Raw genomic sequence first — 12497 nt, 5'->3', positions numbered from 1 at the left:
GAGGTAGCGCGAGGGGCAGCGCGCACGCGCGCGCGCGCGGCTGCTTTCGGAGGCGGCCGGCGCCAGCCAGCGCGCAGCCCGCGGGTGGGCGCACGCGCTCTGGCTTCTTCTTGCTCGGCCTCCTCTGTGTCTGTGCCGAGAGGCGGAGGAGAGGAGCAGGAGCAGGAGGAGGAGGCGGCGGCGGAGGAGAGCCGCACGCGCAATCCTCCGGGGCTGCCTCTCGTTCAGCTGCCGCTCTGCTTCACAGCGTGCGCGACCAGTCGAGCGGCGGCGTCGCTGCGGCAGCGGACGAGGAGGGAGAGCCAGCCAGCCAGCAGCCAGCCAGCCGGCCAGCCAGCGCAGCCTGCAGCTCAGCCCGGCAGCGCAGCCGTGCGCCGCGCCGGAGTTCGCGCTGGTGGCAACAGCGGGCGCTCCCGGGAGCCGGGCTGGCGGGAGCGCATGGAGCCCTGGAAGCAGTGCGCCCACTGGCTCATCCAGTGCCGGGTGCTGCCGGTCAACCACCGGGTGACCTGGGACACGGCGCAGGTGTTCGACCTGGCGCAGACGCTGCGCGATGGAGTCCTGCTTTGCCAGCTGCTCAACAACTTGCGTCCTCACGCCATCAACCTCAAGGAGATCAACCTGAGACCTCAGATGTCCCAGGTAAAGTGGGCCGGCGCGTGCCTCTTTCGGCGGCATTGTTCCCAGCCCCCGCCCCCCCCCCCCCTCCCCTATTATTAATCGCCCGGTAGGTGTCTTTGTTCCAGTGCACGAGCCCTTTTGTCACTTTTGTTTGCGTCTTGCTTTCAGTTTGCTCCTCAGCCCGCTCGGATCGGGGGATGCTTGAAATGGGCAAGGGCGTCTCACGCTGCGCCTTCGGGGCTGGGGACGGCGTGTCCAGTGTTTTGCAGGATGGTTGGTTGTGTAGAATAAAGAAAGAAAGGTTAGAGATCCCTTTGAAGCTCCAGGAAGCTGGAAGTTCTTTTGGAAAGAAGCACATCGGTTATGTAGCTCCATGGTCTGGAAAGAGGAAGAAAAGGAGGCACCTTTAATATTAATAATGGCGATTATTTTATTTCTCTCTATTCCCTAGTCTGTGATTCAGTGTTTCACTGTTGTCACTGCATTTCCTTTCCGTTGTTACTTTTTATAGGAGGTTGTTGGGGGGATGGGACAAAAGCGTTATCAAAATACTTCTCTTTCATGATTTAGCATGTTTTTATATTACTTTGCAAACAAAAGTGCACCATTTTTCTTTAACTTTGTTTTTCTATTTCTTCCTGTATTCACTCGGGTCAGCAATTTTTCTCTTTTCAAAAAAAAAAAAAAAAAAAAGAAAAGAAAAAAAGGAAAAAGCCAAAAGAGGAACTGTGTCATAAAAAGTGAGGCATCTAGGAAGTTGACTGCCTCCATTACCGTTATCTGTAATTACAGTAGACAGGGAAGTGATAAAAAGAGAGCCCAGAGCAAAAAGACTGCTGTTGCCATCTGAAGGCTCTGTGAGCGGGCTCGAACATTTATTCACTTGTCTCTTGCTATAATGCAAGTAAAGAGACCTAGGATGATGCCAGAACAGTCTTTGCAAGACATCTGGCCTCCAGAGTGTGAAAAAAAAAAGATCCAAAGGGAAGTGGGAATTGCTCTTCTGAATTTTGGCATGTTGAAGCACCAAGGGTGGACATGGTTGGGCACCTGCTGAGGGCCCACAGCAGAACGGGAGTCCTCTGGAAGGAGTCCCTCTTCACCTTGGAAGATGCTTCTTCACCTGCCTCTTCTGTAGAAACATAGAAGCAGAGTGAGTCAAAAGGGGCATCCTCGGCTTTCTAGTCTGACCCCCGGCTCCAGCTGGCTCTGCTCATGGCATGCCTGCTGTGTGCATGTCCAGCCTATCCTTGAACACCCTCACCAAAGGGGCTTCACCCACCTCCCGTGGAAGCCCATTCCATACCCTTGGGGCAATAACCATCAGGAAGTACTTCCTGGCATCTGGCTTAAATCTTGGTTCCTTGAGCTTTGCTCCATTGGAACATGTCCCGCCCTCCACTGCAGGGGAAAAAGGGTCATGCCCCACCTCTGCATGGCACCCCCTCACATACCTGTATGTCTCTAACAGGTCCCCTCAGCGTCTCCTCAAGGCTGAAAAGACCCAGCCCTCTCAGTCTTTCCTCATATGGCTTCCCCTGCAAACCAGCCACCAGCCTTGTGGCCCTTTGCTGCACTGATTCCAATCTTGCTATATCCCTCTTGTAATGAGGGGCCCAGAATTGCACATAGTACTCCAGCTGTGGGCTCACCAGAGCCCTATAGAGTGAACAGCAGTGTAGTGAGAAGGGAGAGCAATGGGTAGTCTGCCTTCTCACGGTATCTCTGCCGGCAGTCAAGCGGGTGAATGGTATGGTGATGGGGAACGGGGTGAAGAACCTGGTGACAATGGTAGTGCGGAAGTAGAGATCTGGAGAGGGGTGATCCCCCAAAGGTGTCTTGCCCTGCAAAACCTGGAGCTAGCGCTGTCTTGTATGGTACATTATACGGAGGCTTGAGGATGAGGTGCACTGTGGTGGTGAAGGCAGTTGGGAGTATTTTGACCTAGACGGAGTCAGGGGCACAACTCATCCAACGTGGTCACATGCTGGACCCCTTGATTTCAAAGGGAGTGCTGGAAGTGGGCTTAACAGGCTCCCCATTGACGTGCTGCATGTTCCTCGATATCTACAGAAAAGGAAGTGACCCTCTTTCTAAGTCAGGTTTCCTGTGTCTGGACAGTTCAGTTGCCTTTATGTTGGGTTTTAAAAATGATTGCATGTGATGTGTTAGAGGCACATCTCTGCAGCCATCTGGGGTAGTTTTGTTGTTTGGTTCATTCTTTGGAAGCTGCCCAGAGACTTTTTTAGTAATTGTGACAGCATACAAAAACCTATTATTATTATTATTATTATTATTATTATTATTATTATTATTATTGATAATGATAATGATATAGTGGGTAGAGGGATGGAGGCCCGGGTTCTAGGCCATGGAGTTCATTAGGTGACTGCATCCACTCACTCATTCTCAGCCTAAGTGACCCTACATGATTACTCAGGGGAGAAAATGAAACGAGTGAGACAAGTTAGCCACACTGCTATCTTGTCCTCTTACTTTCAGTTGTATGTACAGCACATTCCTAAACATGTTTAGTCATATCAGGCCCCCTGATTGAACTGTGATTGTGTTTGTTGCTTTCAGATTCAGTGGAAATCGCAGCAATGGTGCTGAACTATCAGCCCTTCTGATAGCGATCAGGAGGTAGGCAACTTGGTCTGTGTCTCAGGTGCAAAATACCTTGGGCTGGCCCTGGTGGGACTTGCTCCCAAGCGGGTATGTGCTGGACTGCAGTCATGCCTAAACTTAGCTGGATGGTAACTTTTAATTTTAATCCTGGTTTAATTTCCACTGAAGCTGAAGAGACTGAATTGCTTCAGTCCAAGTACACCACACTTTCACTGAACTGCAGGCATGCTCTTTTCTCCTCCTTGAACTTAAAATCTGTAGGGTGAGAGATCTGTATTTTTCCCCTTCCATTTAGTCGCATCTCAGTATGTCTCTGCTTCTTGCTGTTAAGTTACTTGCTGCACAGTGGTCCAACTGAAAATCAACAGCACAGTGTTGCCATGATGACGATCATACAGAATGTTTATGTAAGATGTTCAGCTTTTTATATAATGCTTCTGAGTGCTCATTTATGACTGAATCTAATAAGGTAGGTCAGGCTTCTTACTAGCATCTCTGATTAAGGGTAAGACCACCTAGTAAGTTTATGACAGAATGAGATTTGAACTGAAAACTTTCTGGATCACATTTCAGTCTTTTACAGTGCAATCCTATACACGCCTGCTCAGAAGTTAGTCCCACTGAATTCAGTGGGGTTTACTTCCCAGTAAGCAGGTATAGGATTACAGCATAAGCTGCTAACCTAGCTCTATTTTATTTTTATTTATATCCTGCCTTTTTCCTACAAAGGGCTCAAGGCAGCTTACATCATCTCTCCTCCTCCATCTTATTCCCACAACAACAACCCTGTGAGGTAGGTTGGGATGAGAGTCTGTGACTGGCCCAAGTTGGCTCCATGGCTGAGCGGGGACTCGAACCCGGATCCTCTGAGTCTCAGTCCCATGCTCCTAACCACTACATCACACTGGCTCTACATTCAGATGCTTGCTCTGTGGTCATTGTTTATTAGTCATTTATTGTTGCAACCCTTTGGGTGTGACATTGAAGCAAGTTCAGGTGGGCTTATGTAGTATTTAAATCACTGTGATGTGCAGTCCTCGATCTTCCGCCTGCTCACATTCATTTTGCATTCAGTTACAGCCTCAGGGATATCTGTATACCACATGCATGTTTTTAATCCCCTCCACCCCATTTTATTTACATGGACTGCGTTCTCTGGAAATTCAGTTGTGATACCAGCTGTGCTCCAGACCCCTGTGTTGGAGCATGTGCCATTCTTCTGTAAGATGAAAAACCATGATCCACGTTGTGCTTGGTATGTTTCTCTTCCATGGCAGAGACTGGGAAAGCCCCCCGGGGGTGGAGAAGTCATATATCAGTGCCACTGAGTGGTGGCCATTGGCCTTAAACCATCTTTTGCCATTTGAAACCCCAAATTGTCCCTTTTGAATTTGCGTCTTCAATAAGACCTCCTGCAGTGAAGGAGATTGTGACTACACCATAGATTTCCTGGGAGCTACGTCTATTGAACTGAACAGGACTGATCTTGGAGCGGAAATGTTTAGGATTGCACTGCTAGTCTGACAATCTCTAGAGCAGGGAAGTACAACCCGACATCCTGGATATCTTGTACTACAACTTCCATGTGCCCCAGCTAGCAATAGTTATAGGTTATGAAATTGTAGTCCAGAGCATCTGAGGCCATTGGAGACCTAGGCTGCAATACATGAGAAAGGGTTAGCGACAATGTAATATTGTCCATAATTTCTCATGGAATATAAAATGCATGTTGATATATCATGAGTGTGAGTTGCTGCATAAGTGTGTATTCAGGGTTTGTGCTTCAAAGCATGATAGCTAATTGATATTATGGACTCGGGTTGCTAACTTCTGACTTGGAGACAGCGCCTGTCGCTTTAGCAGCACCTGGGCACTAGTTGTTTGGGAATACAAATTAATGTTATTTTGTTACTTGTTACTTGGGCATAAAAGCTCACCTGGCTTAATGCTGTATCAGTCAATTTATCTGCTGTCCACTGTCATGAAAAGGATTTCTGTTCTACTTCCCAGCAGGCAGGGTGGGAGCAGTACCTTGTAATAGTAGCAACATGCTGACGGCCAGAGCGGTTTCTTGGAAGCTACTGTCTTTGTCTGTGCTGCATTTCAGGGGTACATGTACAACATCAGAGATGGTCCTGGAGGCTGGTGTTCAGGCATGCTAACACAAGGCATCCCGTGCATCCGTGCAACAAACCTGAGAGTTTGTGGTAGCCCTGGGTCAGTCATACAGTACACAGAACTCCATCACCTTTGAAACACAAATACACATCCATATGAGACTAAATTTGAATGCATGTCTGTAATCATTAAATTATTTGGGCACATCCTAAGAAGGCAAGACTTCCTGGAGAAGACAATCATACTAGGGAAAGTTGAGGGCAAAAGAGGAGGAATGGATTGATTCTGTACAGAAAGCTGCATTGAGTTTACAAGAGCTGAGCAGGGCTGTCCAGAATAGGTGATTTTGGAGTGCATTCATTCAAAGGGTCACTGTAAGCTGGAGATGACTGAGAACATTTACAGTCAAAACTATCCAAACATTTGGAATTGGAGGCAGGACAATGTGCCATTCATATTGGTTGCCACCCTGTGCACAATTTGCACTGGCTGCAGCAGGGTTTCTTTGATTTCAGGGAGATGTAAGGAACCCAGCTGTATGCCAGATTGTCAGTAAATTTTGTGATTTTAGTTGGCAGAAGGTATTTTAAGGTTTGAATCACTTGACAGAAAACAACATTTTCATCTATCATACTAGAGCAAACTTATCAATGAACCCAGAGGAAGACTTGGCATCCCATGGAAGGCAGGTAGAACACAGAAGCAAGAATTGTGCCCTTCTCTTGCCTTCCAGAACACTTGGATAGCTGATTTTGGTCATTTAAGTGCATTTTGCCTGCTCACAAGGATGATAATCTGAAGCCCTACTAGGATACATCATGTCCCGGTAGGGCTTCAACCCCATCCCAGCTTCCTCAGTGCAAACTTTGAAGACTTCCAACTTCAGAGCTTCAGCCAGCACAGAAAGAACCACGCAAGCTGTGAGGGCGGGAAAAGGAACTGGGAAGTCAGAGTCCCGGCTTCAGTCTCAGAACTCTTTTCTGAAGTCAGAGCTGGGCTGGCTAAATAGTGGCTACAGGACTTTAAGAGTCACATGCTCATCAGAGATAGCTTGACATTTGTGGTCCTCATGGACTGGTGCACAAAAGGTGTCCATTGGGAAAATAACAATAAGAAAATGCAAAGAAAACTGTGCTGATTGTGGATATGAAAAAAGTGAAACTTTCCAGTAGCCCTGTTGATCGATAGATATTTTCAGTATGGTCTTGGTGTTACAGATGTGGATCCTTTCTCTAAACAGCAAAAGTCCTTCATTCCTAGGAGGCAAACCTCTTCTTTGTTTGCATTTGCCAGACTTGTGAAACACAGTTCAGGAAGAGTCTTATGCATACAGGATGCATCTGTGGGATTTGTTCTGTATCCCAGTAGGCAATAAGCTTATTTGCTAATACAATTGCTTCAATTTTCTCAGGCTCTAATCATGAATACACTTGCATGGTTTTTTTATACTATTGCTCTAGTCTTGAAATTATTGCCCAGTAATACAAGTTCCATTTATTTCACTGGAACATTATACTGTATTAATTACTTAGGATCACAGCTCTTATTTGAACATGCCCTATTCAGCCTTGTGCCCAGCTATCAGTTCTGTATATACATGAACTGTTTTGAGAGCTTATTGAAATAGCTAAGTGCTGTTATTTGCATGCCTCAGCTTGTGGAAAGCCAGCATTTAAAGATATCGCTTGGATAATGACCTAGAATTGTTTCTTCATGGTAAATAATGTCACAGTCTTTTCTTCATGATATGCTAAGTAAAACTAGCTGTCTGGACTGATAAAATGATTTTAGCCATCAATAAGAAATAGTAGTAGTTTGGTGCTTAACTTTTGAAAGCAAAGCACAGTCTGGCATAATTTTGCTCAAAGGTAGTTTGCTTAAAAGAGCTGAAGCAAATGCTTGAATTTGCCTGAATAGGATGCATGAGCTTAATTTGCTCATTACAGTGACACTCTTACCCATACTTACATTGACCAGTGACTTCAGTACTTGCTTAATCCTTTATATATTATCCTAAGTCCCACTGGATCTCATATGTCTTACTTGCTAAAACATGTTCTATATGCATTTCACATACCTTGGAGTAAGCCCTGAGTAAACATGCATGGGATCCAGAGGTGAATGGAATGAAATAAACAAAATAATGAAATGAAATAATTAATAAAATAAAATAATTAAGGTTGAACATTGGGACGCGGATCTTTACAGTTGCATATAGAGCAGCAATTCACTTTTAGTACCCTAGCCTTCTTACCCTAAATTATTATATGCTCTGCACCACCAAGACAGAGTAGCTAAAGCTAATGGAAATCTGTTCAGTTGCAATTCACTTTGTTGTTGTTATGTGCTGTCAAGTTGTCTCTGACTATGGTGATCCTAGAAAGCCCTCCGAAATGTCAGCAGCCCTGTTCAGCACTGGTACATTGTACAAGCTGTGGCTTCCATTATGGAGTCAATCCATCTTCTGGTTGTTCTTCCTTTTATTTTTCTGCCTTCAACTTTCCCTAGCATGATTGTCTTCTCCAGGAAAGTCTGCTTTTTTCAATGTGCCTGAAGTGTTAAAGCGTCAGTTTTGTCGTTTTTGCTTCCAGGGAAAGCTCTGGCTTGATTTGGTTTAGGAACTACTTTACATCGCCCACATGGAAAAATTATGTAATCTCACATCTTAGGTGTGTTTAAGCCTGATCACCTGGCAAAATATTTAAGTCCATGGGGAAATATATTGTTTTAAAAATCGATACTGTTGATTGACTCGCAGAGTAAACAGAACTGTATAATTTATTTCATTGCAAAGAAGGCTGCCAATTTCTTGTGAATGCCTACTGCATTTCGCAAAATCATGCCCTGCGGTTCCTCAAATCACATTATGCCTTTGGTGAGCACAAAAAATGTATTTTGAACTGATTGCCTGAGAAATTTATAGGACGGTGGGTTTTATAAGGATAATTGCTTGCTTGTAAGAACCCTAGTATAAATAGAAGCTTCTTCCAATATTCCCAAGCTAAGAAGCACCATCTTGGTGAAGGTAACTAGGGCATATTCTGAGGAGTTTTGTTGGACTAGTTTCTGTAGGGTGCCATCCAGTATGGGTGCTTGCAACCATCCAGACTTTGGGGATTATGGGCATGTAATGGAGGTGGAAACTGGGAGGAGTGTGGAGGCTAGGATTGCCTTCATATGATGCTTGCCCCTGGAAGCATGTTGTCCTCTCCTTGGGAGGAGCAGAAGCTGAGATGCCTCCAGGAATCCTAGGATTATGGCAGTGCTTTGGTCCACCTTCCCAGATTACTTCACAGCACCAGCTCTGAAGCTGTTCTTCTGTCTCTGGAGCCAAGTTAGTATGGAAAGAACCATGCCATCTGTGAGGGTAGGTGAGAGGCCTTTCCTTGTCAGAGTCCCTGTTCCAAGCTCAGAATGTTTTTCTGAGGTCACAGCTGAGACTCTGAGCTATCCCGTGGCACCCCAGGCAACCTCAGGAGGCCTGTGGATTATGGCCCTAGTGTATTACCCTGCTGTGTCCTCATCTGATCTTGATTCAGCCTGGCTACGTTGCTTTATGCTCGGACTAGGATGGAATGGGGTTCTTCATGGTGTCTGCAATACTATGGTTGAGTTCTGGGTGAATGTCTTCCTGTGTTTTCTGTTATGGGCTTCTGTTCAGATCCTTGGAAGGCATGAGAGACATAAAGGTAATGGATGCTACTCACTCATGTGCTAGAGAACATGCAGGACATGACTGCAGATAGCAATGCATCCTATATATGCTGAGACAGAAAGCAGTCTTATAATGTTCAGCGTTCCCTTGAAAGACATAGGAATTTATTCTAAAGATGTATCGAATTGTACTCTGAGTCTATGAAAATAGACAACCCCACAGAATTGCCTTCTAACATGACTGAGCCACATAAGTGGATTCTAAACAACCAAAACCCCATTTAAATCCTTTCATCTCAGACCCTTAAACATCACTGTATAAACATGCTGACAAGGCGGCCATGTTGTTTGTAAAAAGAGAAAAGGCTGCAGGCACAAGGGTGAAAATACTAGCTCACTCATGCATGTGTATTGAAAAAGCTCACTGTGTGTGTACTGAAAAAGGGGAGCCCTTTTTCTTAAAAGGGCCAGATGTACATTGAAACTAAGCTCCTAACAGGGGAGACTCTTTATCAGTCCTGGGGGCAATTCATACTCACCCCAGGCAATTAGGGGAGTGGTCATTTGCAAAACCATCCTTACAAGAGGAATTAAAATAGTGTTTTAACACTCCTGGGGACAGCTACTTTGTAAACTAGTCTTGAAACGCTTTCTTCAAAGTGTTCTGTTAGGCTGTTAAATTTCTAAACAGGAAGGTTAGGATTGCTGGGCAACCAGTGTGGAAACAGGGATGTTTGTTTTAAATATATTTAAAAGTAAACTTTGCCTGAACTAGACGGCATTACACAATCCTTACAATGAATCTGGAAGAGTGGGGTGGACCTAGTTTTCGGCTGTATGTGCTAATTTTGGGCCATGGAATTATGCCCTGGAGTTATTTTTGCTTCCTGGATTTAAGCACTAGGTATTCTTTTTTAAAAGTCTTCTCAATGAACCAGGAGTTTTATCACCTGAAATTTATGTGCATAGAAATGACCCTGTAGGTGTTTTGAGAAGGATGCAATAGAAGATGAACGAGTGCTAGATAAAGAGCCAGTCCAAACAAGCATTTATTCATTTCTGTTTATAGTATAAACATTTATAAACTTTATACATTGAGAAGGAACAAGTAAGTGTTGAAGCTACTTCCTATACAGTGCATTGACTCTAGACTTAATCATACTTAGAGTGAACCCACTGAAATAAAGGGCGTCTAAATTAGTAATGACTGACATAAGACCCATTTATTTCAGTGTTTCTGCTCCAAGCATGACTAAGTCTGAATCCGATCCAGAGTGACTTCTGGCAGCAGTTAGAAGATGGCATGTTTGAATGCATACCTGGGTTTGGAGGACATGACAAGCCATGCCTTGGTGGGTATTTAAGCAAATTGCACCTGGCACACACCAGTACATGTCATTGTGTTTTGTTTAAGCTGCAGTGATTCTGTGAACTGGGCCACTAACTCTCAGGCAAACCTACTTCAAAGGGTTGCGGTGGGGATAAAATGGAGAATCTTGTGGGCTACTTTAAGTTCTTTGCCAGAGGAAAAAGGGTGGGGTATAAATGTTATATTACAGAAAAGTCTTTTTAAAAATCCTACTTCTGTAGAATATATGAGCACTTAGTACACAAGGAACCTAGGCCACAAGGTTTTACCTACACTCGACTGCTAGACAACATTCTCCTCTCTCACGCATTCTTTATATCTAAGGTCTCTACACCCAGAGCGGCTAATTTCACTTAATTAGCTCTTAGCTCTTGCCACTTCATGTTCCATCTCACCGCACCTATTAGCTGTTCAAACCCCTGGCAACAAATTATCCCTTAACTCACACTTTTATCTTCTGGTGTCATCTGCTGTCAACATGATTCCAAATTGGCCACTGGAAAGGCATTTTCGGCCCCAAATCAGCTGAGCTCCAGACTGTTCCAGCTAAAAAATGTTGCTGGATTTTCCGACCATTCAGCACAGAATCATCTTCTATTGCCGTGCTTTCAAGCAAGGGTGCCAGCCGGCAGAGGGAGGAAAATGGGCCAGGAGTGCCCCGTATTTAGTTTCCTTTCCTTGTTGGAATGAAGAACACTTCCTCACCATAGCAGGATAGGAGAGCCGGTGAGTAGAGGTGCAAGCCCCTTTGAATTTGGTCCAGCTTGCAGGAGGGCTACTTCAAACCTAGAGTGGGAAAGATCAATTTATGAATTGCTACAACTCTCCCTTTCACCTCTTCCCCATTCCTGGTATAATAAGATCCTCAGAATAGTGGCAACATAGAGTAGAGGCAGAGAAGGGAAGCCAGGTGTTCTCCAGAAGTGAAGAACTTTGAAGGGCTGCCCAGTCCCAGACCATTTCGAAGAACCAGAAGCACTGTTGCGCATCACTGTTACCAGCTGAATGGCAGACTGAATAGACAGGCACACAGATTACTTTTGCACAGATTTCTATACGATGGTGAGATGTGCAGTGTTTCTCTTTAAATTATTATTATATGCAAATTTCTCCATGAATATGAAGAAGTATATGCAAATGCTATGCATAGCACATCCTCTCCTGTCATCTTTTTTGGTAATACATAGCCTCCTTTTAAAGCAATTCACGGTTGGCCACCCTAAATGTGATTACTTCTCGCAAGCTCCTCTCTTGGTTCTGCAGGGTGTCAATTTGTTCTTGTTATGTGCTGTCAAGTAGTTTCTAACTTATGGTGACCCTATGAATCGAAGTCCTCCAGAATGTCCAATCCATGACAGGTCTGCTCAGTCCTTGTAAATTCAAGGCTGTGGCTTCCAAGGTTCCATGCAGGTGATTTAATGTTTCTGTAAGTTTGAACAATGTGGTGCTTAACCATATCTCAGATTACGTGGAATATGTGCCGATCATGGTAGAGCAAATGTTTAACTCCAGTGTGAAGGAGCTGATGGCCTTCCACCACACGTATCTTCATCTACACACATTGACTTGTAACAATGCCATTGGAAGAAGGAGCTGTATCTTGTATTCTCTGGCAAAAGAAATACAAAGTAGCTGTTACCAGTTTTAATTATAAGGGTCCTTCAAGAATGAAGCTTGCCATAACAAATATATGGTCCAGAAAATTTCCTTTCTTTGAAGATTAATAATCCTTTTTATTAGTCTAAGTGGAGAAAAATACATAAGACTGAAATAATGTTTGAATTCAGAATTTGTTGATAGGGAGCTGGGGAATATCTTAAGGAAAAAGTATGTTTCTTTTGAGTAAGGACATAGGGACCTTTTGAATTATAGTATGTAATTCTGAATAATGGATGTATGGTTTAGTCACGCTTGTAGCACTATTTCTATAAGTAGCCCCACTGAGACCTAATTATTTTTCTATGTTTACTCAATAAAATTTGACTTCATTAAAAAGTCAAATTACTCATAAAGTATATGGCCATGGTCAATGGTCTAAGTTGGTTTAAAGCAGTTTTGTCTCTATATAAGGCATATAAGGGGTAGAGCTTGTGCTGGATACATATGG

At 44.3% G+C, this 12497-nt stretch overlaps 1 protein-coding gene across 2 annotated transcripts in view; it reads left to right on the top strand.

Annotated features, from left to right (window-relative positions):
• The first annotated feature begins 323 nt into the window (after nucleotides 1-323).
• Nucleotides 324-12497, top strand: part of VAV3 (vav guanine nucleotide exchange factor 3) — a 181904-nt gene continuing 169730 nt past the window's right edge. The window contains exon 1 of one of the 2 annotated variants that reach the window (XM_044432306.1): nucleotides 324-642. In XM_044432306.1, the coding sequence (XP_044288241.1) occupies nucleotides 439-642 (204 nt within the window). In that variant the 5' untranslated portion in view covers nucleotides 324-438. The remainder of the gene's footprint in view (nucleotides 643-12497) is intronic. The other variant, XM_044432307.1, reaches the window with a different exon arrangement.

This window comes from Varanus komodoensis, unplaced genomic scaffold (genome assembly GCF_004798865.1).
Source record: "Varanus komodoensis strain SLA01 unplaced genomic scaffold, ASM479886v1 scaffold24, whole genome shotgun sequence".
Lineage (NCBI taxonomy): Eukaryota > Metazoa > Chordata > Lepidosauria > Squamata > Varanidae > Varanus > Varanus komodoensis.
Note: the sequence above shows the minus strand (reverse complement) of the source record. Positions and strands in the feature narration are given on the sequence as shown.